We start from the raw sequence: 16,981 nt of genomic DNA, 5'->3' as shown, positions 1-16,981 counted from the left end.
ATCGTTCATGCTTTAGGTTTTAGGGGAGCCATCGGACACTCATATTTTTTGGCATTGATGAATCTATGCAAACTCCTGGGGTATATGTTTAATACTTGTCTTTTCATTGAATAATGAGAATCATTATTAAAAATATTACTTCTTTTGATTATTAGTAATTTAATATCAGGAGTTGTTATAATTGCAGGTAAGTAGCGGGAGGATGTTGGTTGGTATGACGCCTAAAACTTTAAGGCTTCCGAAACAGTGTGAGATGCTTCTGTCTGTTCATGATTCGCCACTTGGTGTTTACAAGGAAAACAACATGGTATTAGTATTTTTGTATTTTATATTATTATATTATATTATATATTATTATTATTATTTCAACACTTATTTTAATTTTTTAATAACTTGCAAATAGGTAATTAATTATAAAACAATTTAAATTTGGGTCCAAGATTATAACGACAGGGACTTGGTTGTTAATTTAGGTCAAAATCTAATTTTGAACACATTAACTTTTTTAGTAAACAAATACAAATTAAAATACCTTTAAATGGGGTTTAAAGAATAAATATTTGGCATATTTAACACTTTTTTTCTCCAGCGTTAATCTAATTTGTTTAAACATTCCTCTATTATTGCTCTGTTTTTCAAATTTTCTGCTTTTGATATTTTCCATGTCATTTTTATTTATTCATTTTGAAGATAATGACTATTTGAATTTGATTTTCTTATCATTTTACTCCTATTTTTACTCTTTTGAAGTTACACTTCCCATTTTTCAGGAACCTAATATGTATACGCAGCTATAAATCAAAGACTACTGGACGCCCCCCTCGTCATTCTACACTTTTTGGTTATTGTAACTACCAACCAACATGTCAGCATCTACCAATGAAAAGCAACTCCTTGCCAATACTAGGTAAATTTTAATTCATTATTTATATTCAAGTATTAACTGTTGATACGTAACTGTTTCTTTTTTCATACACAGCAACACTTTGAAAGATGATATTCAAATTACCATGCTCAACAAACTTGATGTGTCAACAAAGGTTTTCAATGTCAAGGTCCGTATTATCCGGTTGTGGAAAAATATGAGCTATATGTTACAGGGTCAAGTTCACACTGTTGAGATGGTTTTAGTGGATGAAGAGGTAATTTAATGTGTATTGGTTAGACACATATTTTTAATGCTTGCTACTTGAATATTAACGTCTTGTATTTTTATGTTTAAATGATAGGGAAACAAGATGCTGGGTAGCATCATTAACGAACATTGGCAAAATTTTAAAAACTTGATTGAACTCAACTCTACTATCTTAATTACTAAGGCATCTCTTGCTGAAAATCATGCTGCCAACAAGTTTATGGGGAATCCTAACAAAGTATCTTTTAATCATGAAACTAACATTGTTGAACTTTATGATTTCTTAGGAGAACCGTATGGCTTTACTTTTGCAAGTTTTGAAGATATGAACAACAATCTGTTTCCACCATTTCATACAGTTGGTTAGTAACCGAGTGAATTAATTTTACTTCATTTTTTTCAGAAATTATATTTTAATCTATACTATTTATACATATATCACTTCATTTTTCATCTAGAAATTTATTTTAATCTAAACTATTTATACAGATATCATTGGATACATTACAAGCTCAGAAAAGCCCACTACTTTTCTAGGAAAAGGAGGGGAATCGACACTTAAAGTTATTGTCCACCTTGAAGATTTGAAGTTAGTTTTTTTCAATAATTATGTTAGGTTTTTAATCATCATTTTTTTAATATTAAAATTTTGAATTGATATACAGCCGTAAGCTATTAATGTCACGTTCTTTGGGGATTATGCTAATCAGATGACGGATTATATTTCAAATAATCTGGACAAAACAAACGTTGTAACTATCTTGCAATTTGGTAGATTCAAGTTTTGGGGAGGTAAGTTTTAAAATGTTGTTTACTAAGCGCGTTTATTTTAAATTTTTTCAATCTTTTTTTATTATTTTATAACAAAAACATGTTAAACGTTTTTGTAGAAAAAACATGGGCTTCAAACAACTATGTTTATTCAAAGCTTTTCATCGATGAAGACATTCAAGCCATAATATCATTTAAGCAAAGGTTTGTTATAACTTTATATGCTGTTACATATTATGTTTAAATTTAATGTTTTCAATACATGTTATAACTTTATATTACTATAATATTATAATTGTTGTATTTATATTTAGGCTGATTGAGCAAACAAGTGGACTAACGGGTTCAAGTCAGAAATCTATTGGCACATCTGTCAATTGCTCTGTTGAAGATGATTTCCTTATCAAGACTGAATTCAATAACATTGCAGAAGTCCATATGAAAACGGTTTGCTGCTATTAGTATTATACAAATTCAATTGTATTTAAAAAGCTAATAGTACATATCACAACATCATTTGTCTATGATTACAAGTTAGATTAGTTGTCATTCTTGGCACCATTAAGTATGTACCGCCAACCCAATAGTGGTACTACTTATCTTGCAGCACTTGTCCAAAGGGGGTTAGAAAGAGCGATACAAAATGCAACAATGATAAATGCAAAGATAAAGAGTTCTCTCTAATCAATAGGTATATAAATAAACATTTATCCAATTATGGTTTTGTTATATTTTTTATACAACCTTTTTAAACCGATTTCGATGAATAATATATGCGAATATTCACCTAAATACTAGAAAGCACTTTTGTTCAATTGTTTTAAAACTGTCTTTAAAAGATTTCTTTCTCCACCGTCAAAATTTATTTTATTTTAATGCCTTTTAGAAATTTCTTAGTAAACTACAATGCAAAGAGGACTGTTACCATGACTAATTCCGGTTGCTGTCCCGACCCGGCAGGCCTATTCAGTAACCAACGTCATGAATGTAACCTTTCAATTTTTATATTTTTTATTTTGAAGGTTTAGAATTCTTATACGAGTACAAGATCCTACGGGCATCATAGATTTGACATTATGGGATAGAGAAGCAGTTAAAATTTTGAAAGTTTCTGCTAATGATTTGGTCGAAAGTATTATAAAGGTATACTTATAATAAGATAAATGAATAATTCATGGAAACAAGTATTTTATACTTTCACTTTTCAATATATATATATATATATATTTTGCAGGGTGAAACATCCGAACAATTCCCTGATGTTTTGAACAATTTATTGGAGAAGAAGTACGCTTTCAAGATTGATATCAAGAAATATAATGTGGATAGACAAGAAATGGGTTTTGGAATCTCTAAATATTCTGATGATTCAAAGATAATTGACACTCTTGAGAATAAGTTTAATCTAGAGCAGGTCTGTAAATTTTCATATGATTAAGTGGTATTAATATTTTTTATTTTTATGTAAATTAAACATGGCTGCTTTCTCAACAGAATGACTTGTCCGACTCCATGCATGTGACAACCGGAGATATCATTTCTCAAGATATTGTCAATATGAAGGTGCTCTTACATTTTTTTTCACATTATATGTAGATATTTATTCCTTATAAATTTTCATTAACTTACTTCCTTTACTGTTTTCTTATTTAAGGATTCTATGTCGTCCACCGGTGATAATACAACACCGTTGTCATGTGGCAACTTTGCTTTTGTGTCCTCAAGTAGTCTAAAGCGTAATTTGGTTAATGTGTACGCCGATGATGAGATAGAGCCAAGTAATTCTGCAACAAAAGCTGTGGTGAAGCCTTTGAAAGGCGATAAAGAACATGAGAAGTTTGGAAACCTACTAATTCCAAAAAAAGAAAAATAATCGGTGGCTTAAGTTTTAAGAATTGTCATTTTGTTTTGAATGCTTTTTAATATGTTTGGAACAATTTGTTTGTTTTGGATGCTTTTTAATATGTTTGGAACAATCTGTTTGTTTTTCGGGATTTATCGTTAAGAATTTTGAATTTGCTATGATGCTATTTTGAAGTTGATGAATTAATTTCTATAATGTTTTAATTGTTACATTATTATAATAGTGTTGATGTTATGTCTAAATCTAGATATTCCTTTACTGCTTGTACCACAAACTTTTAAGTTGTGGTTACATATTTGGTTGTTTAATTGTATTAGTCAAACCTCAAAAGCATGTACCAATTTCTATTACAATTCATGGCTACAGGTGCTGCTGCTTGCCTAGCTTTGTTGTCATAACATTTTATTTTTTAAATATGTATGGACTCGTCAATGTTAAACATTAGCAAGGCTTCCTAACGTATCGAAAATAGATAAAAGTCGACCACTTACCCAACCAAAAAACACCGTAACAAACCTACGAGAAAAGTTAAATGTCAGTTGGGCCTTTATATACCCGTACGTTTGAAAGTAGACATGTCAAATTCATTAATGAATCCGAAAATGGATTGCAACTTCTAAGCTCAAAAGAATGCAATGGCTTTCTACCATCGAAAATAGAGAAAAGTGACTGTTTGTTAGTTGAGTGGATAAATATAAAACAGCCCCAGAAATGCTCCGCCTTATACAGCTAGATTGGGCTGCATAACAGCCTATAAACTGATACTATCTAACATCCAAAAGGTATTACAGTTTAGGAAAAAAACAATGTTAACACGAGCTAACAAAACCAATACAAGTAGCAAATAAACTAATATGATATTAAGTAGACCAATATGAATGTTGACATCACTATGCAATTATTTATACATTAGTTTTACAATACAGAAGCCAAATAGAACTATATATATATATAAATTTAAAACAAAACCACAATAAAGTCAACGGTATGTATGCTTCAATTAACAAGATATGCGTACTTATTAATCTGTACAGGCGCATAGTTACATGTAACGCGCTTCCCGGGCCCGACTTCGGGTAACAGTGCGCTGGGAGGCGCACTACCGGTGACCGGTTACCTATTGAACACTTCTCGCAACCGGGATTATTATTTTTATATTTTATATTATTATTATTATTATTTCAACACTTATTTTGGCCCGATTTCGTGTAACAGGGCGCCGGCAGGAGCACTACCGGCTACCGGTTACGTACTTAACGTACGCGTCCCGCAATCGTTTGGCATTACACAAGTACTGGCCCCCGGATACCCATTTGGCGCCTACCTTATGGTATTACTATTTTTATATTTTATATTATTATTATGTCAACACTTACTTTAATTTGGCCCGATTTTGCATAAAAGTGTGCTGGTAGGCACACTATCGGCGACCTGTTACGTATTGAACGCGTCGCGTTCCACAAGTACCTGCGCCCGGTTACCCATTAGACATGTACCTTCCGGTATTAGTATTTTTATATTTTTATGTTATTATTATTATTATTTTTTGAACACTTATTTTTATGTTTTTAATAACTTGCAATTAATTAATTAATTAATTATAAAACAATTTAAATTGGGTCCTAGATTAGAACGGGGACTTGGTTGTTAATTTAGTTCAAAATCTAATTTTGAACACATTAATATTTTAATAAACAAATACAATCTGTTTAAACATTCCTCTATCATCGCTCTGTTTTCAAATCTTTTGGCAGCCAGGTACATATTTTCTATTCTTTACAATTCTGTGATAGGTTTTACAAACCAATCAATTATATGATCGTTTTAAGGCAATTAACCAAACGATTTTGTTGAATCTATCACATACGATCTGAGTTCTCCGTATCAGCTTATTTTTTTTTGCTACATCTCCATTAGTGGTGACGGGTGACATAATAATTACTTACATTAAACCGACCTGATAGGTATGTTGGTCGATTAAAACCTTTGAGGTTTTTTGTTCTTAGTAGTATTGATTTGCATCTTTTTTTATGTTTTTTTTCTTTAGATATCAACATAGACAAAACTTATTGTAAACAACAAAGAAAAAGAAGAAGGCTTATTTTGGATTACAAAAGGAAGAGGGGAAAGTTTGTAACAGAAAGTTCTTCTCATGCAGCTTTGCATAGAACACAACAAACAAGATGTAAGTTTTTTTTAATAAATCAATATTTGCAAATTTTTAGTAAATTTATCTAAATGTCAAACAAATGCCTTATAACATTTAATGTTGTATATTTGTGATTATATTTCAGATGATACATCACATCAGTACAGTTTAATATCATCAAATTCAAATAGGCATGCTTCGTTTGATAAAGAAAATATCAACTCACATGAATTTTTAACACATCCTCAAAAAAATTCAATTTCATCCTCTCCAATTATAAACATTACAAGTCCACTGAGTAACATCACCAATGGTAAGATTCTATAAATTCCTCATTATATTTTACATAATACATAAATTTATCAGAATGATATAGTATACTATCTTGATTAGATTCCTAAATCAGCTAATAATATTACTTGTAGTTATTTACAATACCAGCAATACACCAACAACCGCAACACAAATAATGTCAACATTCTTATTATTGTCTAATGTGGGGACATCATCAAATACATCGACGCTCACTAGGAAGGGCTCTTTTACGAAAATACCTTCAGGAAAACGAAAGCTAACACGGAATACAATATGCACAAGTGACATACCTAGCTTTGATTTGACAGAAGAAGGGTTTGTTGATCAAGAATTTGGTAAAGACATTTTCAAAGGAATCTCAAAAGGTTATATATGAATTGAAATATCCTATTTATTTTATTAACTAGCTTAGTCATTACTTGCCACTACTTATTTAAAATATTTGAAATAACATAATATGATTTAAACAGATTACTCGGATCATGGTGATCAAAGTGTTATATGTGATGTGTCATGCAAAATTATGGAAAGACGAAGCCAAAAGGGGACAAAGAACAAATGGTGAGAAGATCAGTTATTTCATGTGTTGTTGCTACGGTAAGGTCCAGCTTCCAAAATTAAAGGAACCGCCGGCAGATTATATCAGTCTTTTTACTTCATCTGATGCTAAGAGCAAATTCTTTTTGAAGAATATCCGTCGTTACAATTCAATGTTCAGCTTTACATCAATGGGTGGTAAGATTGACAAGTCAATTAATAAAGGTAACGCTCCGTTTATTTTCAGACTTAGCGGCCAAAATTATCATAGCATTGGAAGTCTTCTACCAACAACAGGTTCTAAACCAAAGTTCGCTCAACTATACATATATGACACTGATAATGAAGTCTCTAATCGACAAACCATTTTTGAGTATGTCTTCATACATGACTTTTAATTTTTATAGAAAATTATAGCACGCTGTCATTTATCACAACCCTGATTTTACATATACTAATAATCATATTTCTTAATTTTTCCAGTCAATCCGATATGGCAACTCATCAACTTCAAATGTGATTGATCTTCAAATTATACAGCAATTAAAGCACATGCTAGATTCGCATAATCAGTTGGTTAAATGCTATCGAATGGCAAGAGATTGTTTTTCGGAAAATCCGGCTGTTGACTTAAAGCTACGACTTATTGGTAGAAGGCAAAATGATGCAAGGACTTATAACTTACCAACAGCTTCGGAAGTTGCTGCTTTAATTGTTGGAGACATTGGTGATTGTATAGATAACCGTGACATAATTTTCAAAACTCAAGAAGGTGGTTTACAAACTGTAAATGAACATCATCCTTCGTACCTCGCCCTTCAATATCCATTGATATATCCATATGGTGAAGATAATTACACAGTCGACATTCTTCACCGAGGTGTTGCTCAAGATTCAGAAGCCAAAAGAAAAAAAAACAACCATGAGAGAATTTTTTGCTTACCGAATTCAAGACAGAGTAAATGAATTTTCTATGACTCTTAATTCTAGGAGTTTGTTTCAACAGCAATTAGTTGATGGTTATATGATGATCGAAAGTGAACGGCTGTATTACATTCGAAGAGAGCAGAAGGCTCTTAGATGTGAGACGTTTGAGAATTTAAGCAATATTAAAAGCAAAGGAAATAAAGATGCTTCAAAAGTTGGACAACGTGTTATATTACCGTCATCTTTTACCGGTGGGGCTCGATACATGATGCAGAACTATTTAGACGCCATGTCTCTATGTAAGTGGTTTGGGTACCCTGATTTTTCATAACTTTTACATGTAATCCAAATTGACCTGAAGTTAAAAGGTTTCTTAAAGATACGACGCTTAAGGCCGAAGACAGGTCCGATATATTATGCAGATTGTTTAAAATCAAGTTAGATGCATTGATTAAAGACTTGAAAGAAAAGGCATTGCTCGGAAAAGTTCAAGCAGGTACGATATAGTTTTTTATTAAAATATTTTTATTTCCATTAATATATATATATATAAATAATGTTATATTATGTTTATTTAACAGTAAGCATAATTAACGTTTCCTAAATTATATGTAGTTGTTTACTCGGTAGAGTTCCAAAAAAGAGGGTTGCCTCATGCGCATATATGCTTATTTATGCATCCCAATAACAAGTTTCCAACAGTTGAACATATTGACCTGCTTATTTCCGCTGAGATTCCGGACAAGAATCAAGACCCTGAACTGTATTCACTTGTAAGCGATTTTATGATCCATGGTCCATGTGGTGCTGATAATATGAAATGTTCTTGTATGGTCAATAAGAAGTGCTCAAAAAAATTTCCAAAGAAGTTTCGTGATGAAACTTGTGTTGACACAAAGGGTTTTCCTATATACAGAAGAAGAGATTCGGGAAACTTTGTTGTCAAGTCTGATGTTCACTTAGATAACCGAAGTGTTGTTCCGTATAACCATAAGCTTTTAAGAAAATATCAGGGACATATTAATGTGGAATGGTGCAATCAAAGTGGATCAATTAAGTATTTATTTAAATATATTAACAAGGGTCCGGACCAAACAACTGTTTCTGTTGTACAAAATAGTAAAGAAGATGATTCAGATGAAGGAGTGGATGAAATAAAAGAGTACTATGATTGTAGATATCTTTCAGCATGTGAAGCAGCCTGGAGGATTTTTTCATTTGATATTCATTATAGATACCCTTCAGTTATGAGTCTTCCGTTCCATCTTCCTGATAAGCAACAAGTTTTTTATGGTCCGGACGATGATGTTAAAGATATCCTTGATAAACGTTTAGTGGCTTCAACAATGTTCACATCTTGGATGGAGTGTAATTGAATTTATGATGAGGCAAAAGATCTTAATTATATTGAATTTCCCTCTAAATTTGTGTGGAAAAAACATGGAAAATGCTGGGAACGAAGAAAAGTTGGGTTCTCCATTGGTAGAATTCATTCAGTGTCTCTAGCACTTGGTGAAGCATATTTTCTAAGAATTCTACTAAACAAAGTAAAAGGTCCAACATCATTTGAGGACATCCGCACTGTAAATGGTGCAGTATTCCCTACGTTTAGAGATGCATGCTATGAGCGTGGCCTATTAGATGATGATATGGAGTATATTGAAGCAATTAAAGAAGCAAGTAATTCTGGTTCTAGTGGTTATTTAAGAAATTTATTTGCCACGATGTTAACGTCTCACTGTCTATCTAGACCCGATTTTGTTTGGGAAAAAAGTTGGGAAATTTTGTCAGATGGTATTCTTTACAATCAGCAACGTGCTTTAAATTCTACAGGTTAGTTAAGTTTATTAAACAATTTAATTTCCTTATAATTTTATATAAAAGGATATATATATAGATGTAACACTAAAGTTGGAATTTTCTGTTTTTCTTCTACAGATTTATTACTTACCGAAGATCAAATAAAGAACTTGACATTGTATGAGATTGAAAAGCTATTACTTCGGAATGGTCCTACACTAAGAAACTTTGAAACCATGCCTTTCCTTGATGATCATGTTGTATCTACCTCTAACAATCTTTTGATCAACGAAGAGCTTAATTATGAACCGCAAGATCTTCAAAACGAGTATGATAATCTTTTTGTTTCATTGACTAAAGAACAAAGATGTATTTTCCTTGAAATCACAGAAGCAGTTGAAATAAATAAAGGAGGCGTTTTTTTTGTTTATGGCTATGGTGGAACTGGTAAAACGTTTCTATGGAAGACATTATCTGCAAGCATAAGATCCAAAGGTCAGATTGTGTTAAATGTTGCTTCTGGCGGAATTGCATTTTTGTTATTGACAGGAGGTAGGACAGCACACTCTAGATTTCATATTCCGATAAACCTAAATGAAGACTCTTCATGTACTATAAAGCCAGGCACTGATGATGCCCAGCTTGTAAGTGAAACCAGATTGATAATATGGGATGAGGCACCAATGGTTCATAAACATGCATTTGAAGCACTAGACAGGACTTTGAAAGACGTGCTGAAATGTAATACATTGCCGTTTGGGGGCAAAGTAATTGTTTTTGGAGGTGATTTCAGGCAAATGTTACCAGTTGTTCAAAACGGTAGCAGAAGTGACATAGTTAATTCTTCTTTAAGTTCGTCTTACTTATGGTCAGAATGCAAAATCCTAAGACTAACTAAAAACATGAGGTTGCATGTAGTAGGTGATCCCTCTAATATGGAACAAACTACGTTGTTTGCTAAATGGCTGTTGGATTTAAGTGGAGGAAAAGTTGGTGGAAACAATGATGGGGAAGCAAGTATTGAGATTCCTGATGATCTTCTCATTAAAGTTTCGTTGGATCCTGTTTCTGATCTTATTAACTTTGTCTACCCTTCTATTCTATCAAATTACAAGGAACCAAATTTCTTTGAAGACAGAGCACTACTTGCACCTACTAATGAAGTTGTTCAAGAGATCAATGATCGGTTGCTATCGATTTTTCCAGGTAATGAAAAGGAATATCTAAGTTCAGATAGTATATGCCAGGAGGAGTATCTTAATGAAAATTTTGATGAATCATTGTACTCGCTTGATATTCTAAACGGGCTAAAATTATCTGGTTTGCCGAATCATAAATTGGTGCTTAAGGTTGGGGTTCCAGTTATGCTATTAAGAAATCTTGATCAAAAAGGTGGGTTATGTAATGGAACCAGACTTCAAGTAACGTCACTAGGAAATCGTGTTATAAAAGCTAAAATTATATCAGGAAGTAACATTGGGGAGCCGGTTTATATACATAGGACATCACTCACACCTACTGACAAAAAAATTCCTTTTAAGTTTCAACGAAGACAATTTCCACTGGCCGTATGTTTCGCAATGACGATAAATAAGAGTCAAGGACAGTCGCTATCTAGAGTGGGTTTGTTTCTGAAGGAGCCAGTTTTTTCGCATGGTCAACTATACGTAGCATTATCTCGAGTAAAAAGTAGAGACAGGCTTAAACTGCTAATCTTTGACAAGAACGGTAATGTTACCAATACAACTACAAATGTGGTATACAAGGAGGTATTTAGAGAGTTGTGAAATCTATATTAAATTGAAGTTGCATTTGTTGATTGTAATTCTACTTATGTATTGAATTTCGTTTGCATTTTATTTTATGGAACATTGTAGTTCATATGTTGGTATCCTATTTAAACTTACATAGTTAAATATTTTGATTACACTTAATTCGTTACATAATCTGTCAAATTGTATAAATGAAATAATATCAGCCTTGGATTGTAGGTGACAAAACAATACTTCGTTTTGATGTTAATTCCAATACATTTACTGATTTGGGATTTCCATATTCGTTGTGTATAATAAGGTTAATTTGTCTGGTCAACCCAATTTCAAGAAGTAGTGTTTATATCTTTTCTGGAAGATCAACATCATCACGTTCAAAACCCCAAATTCTTCATTCAAGGGAAGAATAATTTTTTAGCCACCAGGCATTTTGTTTTTGTTACAGATGATGATCATCCAATCTCTCTCGCATCCTTTCTCTCTTGTCCCCATTCAAATAACAACAAACTTCCTTTTCTTTTCTTTAACTCACCATTTAAACCCTCTTATTATTATTATTATTATTATTATTATTCATTAACTTATAAAACATAGATCTTTCTTTATTTTATCAATTTTTATTAAATATTCTTCAAATTCAAATTTATTTTCTCCAACCCGTATATCACACGGGTCACTAACCTAGTACTCAATGTTTTAAGCAAATGGATCAAAACATCTCTTCCAGTGTAATACTAGCAACCTGTCTTTTTGTGTTTATGGAAGTATCTTGAATAAACTATATGATTACTAGATTTACATTTACGAGACATGCTAAGTTTGATCTCTCACTAGGTCGAAGATTGTAAATGAAAGTAATGGGTGGCTAAAGAAATTGAATGAGAATACGTCATTAAAAAATGAAAAATTAGAAATAAATAATCCCAACTTTTGTGTATTGGCTGATAATAATCCCAACTTCAAAAATTACTACAAGCGGTCTCAACTTTCAACTATTTTTTGTCTCAATTGTCCTCCGTTAAAAAACATTTAACGCCGTTATGTTTTTTCCCATGTTTTAGGGCTTTTGATGGGAAGAACGATACGATTCGACCGATGTAAAACTTATCTCCAAACTGTTATTCAAGCGACGGAACAATGTTTCAATTCGGGTGTTTGAATTTCTAATTAACAAAAATCAAGTCATTTGAATCACAGTTTGGAGATAAGTTTTACATCGGTCGAATCGTATCGTTCTTCCGATCAAAAGCCCTAAAACATCGGTTTGAAACTTGGGAAAAAACATAACGGCGTTAAGTGTTTTTTAACGGAGGACCATTGAGACAAAATAATTGAAAGTTGGGACCGCTGGTAGTGATTTTTAAAGTTGGGATTATTATCGGCCAATACACAAAAGTTGGGATTATTTATTTCCAATTTGCCTTAAAAAATTAAAATTTGAATTATTTTATTAAATATAATAATGCTACTTTGGTTTAGGAATTAGTATCATAAATTTTTTTATTACATTTTTTTAACTAGTTCTTGTGAGGCTAGCTAATTCCAGAATACAAGTTTTAAAAAAATGAGAGTACAATTTAAAGAAGCACGTTTACAAAATCACAAGGTCTGTTATGAATTTAACAATACATTCATTTAATTTAGTTACATATATACACAAACCAAAACTTTTACATGACCAATACAATAAAGCATTACAAGTGAAGGAATAGTAGATGACTAGATGTAGCTTTATGTTGCTCTAGGCTAAAAAAAACTTAGGCTTTCGGGGGTCCCACATGTCAATATCGCGACTATAAATTCTTTAGCTAATGATTGCACGGATCTTCAAGAAATTTCCCCAGAATGCTATGAACAATCAATATGATATGATCTAATCAAACATAGAAAACAGTAAGACAGATTGAATACATACAATTTTGAGAAATATGCATCGATAGAGCATCTGTATCCATGATAAGAAGAGACAAGCAAATCTATCAATGCTAATACAACCGAAAATGAAAAGGATGATGATTTTGATATTGAATTGGAAAAAAAAAAAAAGAAAGCTAGGATTGAAGAGGGCGGCTACAATCAAAACTGCATGAGGCTGTTAGGGTTGGCTATATACCATATAAAGTAGAGAATGATTCGATAATTCTTGTTAAACCACAAGGGGTATTTATAATACAAGAGATAACATAAACATGAGGAAAGATATAAATTATATTAAATGCAAATACATCGCCACACTAATAATCAAAAGTCGCAATATCGTTGTTACTTGTATATTAAATGCAAAGATATCATACGAAGGTACATGTATCCGGCTGTAATATCGTCGTTACTTGTACATTAAGTACGAAAAGGCATAATATTTGTGTATAACAACGGGGGCTTATTGAATAAAATTTTTCAAAATTGTGTGTTTTCAATATGTTTAGCTATTTCTTATGTTAGAATTTTCAAATCACCCACTTATGCATTTTGACTTTCATTTATGTTTATTGGTTTTCATTTATGCATTTTAGCTTTTTTTTTTTTTTGCATTTTGGCTTCTATTTCTTTGATCATCCGCTTATGCGTTTTGAATTTGTCATCGTTACATAGGATTGGGGCATAGATCTTAAATGCAATAATGCATAAGTGGTTGTCAACTTGTTTCCCCTAACTTAGGAATATCCCTTACACAAACATTTTTTTTCTGTTTGTTTATTCCAATTGTATATCGATTTCCCCGGATTTATCGTAAGCTAGATCCTAAATTAGGAAAATGCATATTTGTTGGATATTGTGATAAATCTAAAGGTTGTTGAGTACATAAACACGCCAATAGAAGCATCATCACAAGTTGTGATGTGATCTTTGACGAAAAAGTGACATGAATAGGCCTGTAAACGAACCGAACGTTCGGAAACTATTCGTGAACCGTTCGGCGGAAAGTTCGTTTATGTTCGTTTATTTAATAAACGAACGAACATGAACACATGTTCCGTTCGTTCATTTATGTTCATAAACGTTCGTTTATGTTTGTTTATTTATGTTTGTTTATGTAGTAATAGAACATAATTAAATATTATCTAGATAGATAATCTGATTAAAGGTTTTTATGTTTGTTAATTTGCCTTCATTTAAGTTCATTTATGTTTATTTGTGTTCATTTATATTTGTTCATTTATGTTCGTTTATCTTTGTTCAGTTATGTTCGTTTAGATTTTAAACAAACGAACACAAATGTCCTTTTTTATATAAACGAATATGAACTTAAATATTTGTTCGATTAAGTGTCAGTGTTCTTTTAAAGTTAAATGAACGAACACGAGCTGCCTTTGTAAAATCCCCAGGCAAAATCCTAACTTTTTTCTATGATATAAAATTCTTTTGCTTAAAAGGTGTACTAGCGTTGAAGTTATCATCTTTATTCCTCAGGCAATATAGAAATCAGTTGATTTTTGACCGATGAATTGCGAACCATTATCACATGTGATTTTCACGGGATCCCAAACCTTGTTAGGATATTACGTTTGATGAAGGGTATTACTTCCTTCTCTCTGACTTGAGTGATGCTTCTGCTTTAATCAATTTGAAAAAGAAATCTGTCACTGCTAACATGAATACCTTTCCTTACATTTTTAAAAGGTGGTGTTGTAAAATCATTTTTATGGTAAACACAATTTAAGGCAATGCAGGAGAAGGGCAAGCCTCTTGTTTAATTGTTTTTCCATTGTCATTAAAACGTAGCACAAACTAGATTTTTTAATTAGAAAAACCCACCAAGTTGAATTTTAGTGATATAGTTTTTGTATGTTCGATTAAATATCGAAAATGCATGACTCGAGCATTTTTTAACGTTTTTGCCCTTCATTACATCATACGAATCTGACAAATATTCCTATAAAAATATGAAGATCTCAAATTAAGTACATGTTCATGTATCGTTCTTGATACCATAAAATATGAAAATTTTGAGATCTAATAAATGGATCAAGAGGGTGGGTGGTACATTGAAAAGGGAACTACATTGTTTCGAGTTGGTTTTTCCAGAAAAAAAAAACAACATTGTTTTAAAAACCCTCATAAAATAATTTTTACACGTGCCTAGATATTATTATTGCCGTTTATTGTACAAAAAATACAGATACAAACACAGGACATTACGTGGTGATGGGTTTTAGATAAACATAAGTTTATACAAAAGTTAAGTTAAATAGTCAATTATTTTACTTTAATTTAATTATGTAAATTTTTGTATCTAACAAACTGATCAAGAGGTTGTACATCCAAAAGGCAACTCTTATTATATTGCTACAACGATATTGTAGGGAATTAGTAGTTGGTGTAAGATCGAACAAATTTTTGCCTTTAGGAAGAAAAAAAAACATTGAAATAACAACTACAATGGTTTTGATTTAGCTTATTCAACAAAAGAAGCATTAAATCATGGTTAATATACAATGAATCGATAAATAATCATAGTTAATGTACAATGAATGATAAATAACTTTATTGAATTATTATTTAAAGCCTCACATCAAAATTTCATATATTTTCACTATTAGTGTGAATATATTTATGTCGTTCAAAAAAGTGTGAAAATATTGATAGATGATATCTTTGCATTTAATAATAATTATATCTCTTGCATTATAAATACCATTACTGATATTATGAGAATTTGTAAATCATTCTCTAACCCTAGCTAGTATTATCAAAATCATCTTTTTATAATAATTATTATTATCGATCCTTGTTTTCTTCTTCTTTCGTTTCTTTCTTTCTTTCCTAACCAATATCAAAATCATCATCCTTTTCATTTTTCAATCCCTTGTACATGCTCTTATCATGGATACAAATATTACTCTATTGAAGATTGGTTTTCAAATGCACGTGTTTTCAATTCGCTTTTTATGTTTTTTTATTAGTTTTCTCAGTCTATCCGGATTGGATCATAACATGTCGATTGTTTATAGAATTGTCTTTCACCATACAATGAGTTCATCTAATCTTTGCAAACACACACACCGAGTTTATCGAGATGCCTTATAGTCTCCGCCAAGCGGTTTATTATGTTATTAGTCACCAGTATGACAAAGAGGCTTTAGCCAAACAGAAACCGCATTCTAATTTTGAGATAAAAGCCGCCCATGACCAAGTGGCCTTAGAGTTCTCCAAGGAGGAAGAAGGATGCCTTGTTTATAACCGGGTGCTTAAAGAGGCGCAAGACGATATTGATGAACTCACAAATGACATTAAGCATTTATATGCTAAATTAAAGAAGGCGGAGGGGAAAAAGTCAGAAGTTGAGGCCAAGGCTGCTGCCTCACAAGCTGAAAAAAATTCTTGTGGGGAGGCCTATGACAAGGCTAAACAAAAGCTCGAGGAACTAGCCCCGAAAATGGGCGAGGCTCAGAAGTCCATGAATGAGTTTGAAACATGTTTGACTGTAACCGTGGATGGATTGGATCGTGCTATGAAAAATTTATCGAGCCTTAAGTCTAGGACTCTAGTCTTTTATAGTTGTTTTCTACTTTTATTGCTGATTTTTGTCTTCGTGAATACATGTGTGCTTTAGCATGTGTCTTGTAATGTGTAATAGGAATAATATCTTCTATGTAAATAAATGATTCCACATATCTCGTATTTGTTGTTGAGATCTTAATACGATGTAAGAATGAGAAGAGGAACTAGATTTCTGTGATTAACATATTGTCTTACAGTAGTGATTTCGA

The 16,981-nt window shown here is 31.9% G+C and overlaps 1 protein-coding gene and 1 pseudogene across 1 annotated transcript; both read left to right on the top strand.

The window, feature by feature from the left end:
* Nucleotides 1-1,845: 1,845 nt before the first annotated feature.
* Nucleotides 1,846-3,344, top strand: LOC143597789 (uncharacterized). The gene is made up of 6 exons (XM_077076186.1): nt 1,846-1,927; nt 2,026-2,110; nt 2,221-2,353; nt 2,527-2,597; nt 2,929-3,049; nt 3,141-3,344. Exons 1-6 carry the CDS (start codon nt 1,846-1,848, stop codon nt 3,342-3,344), a joined length of 696 nt encoding a protein of 231 aa, XP_076932301.1.
* Nucleotides 3,345-6,716: 3,372 nt separating this feature from the next.
* On the top strand, nt 6,717-11,286 carry LOC143597788 (uncharacterized; annotated as a pseudogene).
* Nucleotides 11,287-16,981: the final 5,695 nt, after the last annotated feature.

Source organism: Bidens hawaiensis, unplaced genomic scaffold, assembly GCF_021521415.1.
Source record: "Bidens hawaiensis isolate Kalapana, Puna unplaced genomic scaffold, B.hawaiensis_p1.1 tig00049050_1, whole genome shotgun sequence".
NCBI classification, from domain to species: domain Eukaryota; kingdom Viridiplantae; phylum Streptophyta; class Magnoliopsida; order Asterales; family Asteraceae; genus Bidens; species Bidens hawaiensis.
The sequence above is the reverse complement of the archived record's forward strand: the minus strand, read 5'-3'. Positions and strand labels throughout refer to the sequence as shown.

What these genes read in the sequence shown, in the direction of transcription:
- LOC143597789 (XM_077076186.1), top strand. Translation starts at nt 1,846, where the DNA reads ATGACGGATTATATTTCAAATAATCTGGACAAAACAAACGTTGTAACT. An exon ending in CAGAAGTCCATATGAAAACG is followed by an intron (nt 2,354 to 2,526) that starts GTTTGCTGCTAT and finishes ACTTGTCCAAAG; the next exon opens with GGGGTTAGAAAGAGCGATAC. An exon ending in TGGTCGAAAGTATTATAAAG is followed by an intron (nt 3,050 to 3,140) that starts GTATACTTATAA and finishes TATATTTTGCAG; the next exon opens with GGTGAAACATCCGAACAATT.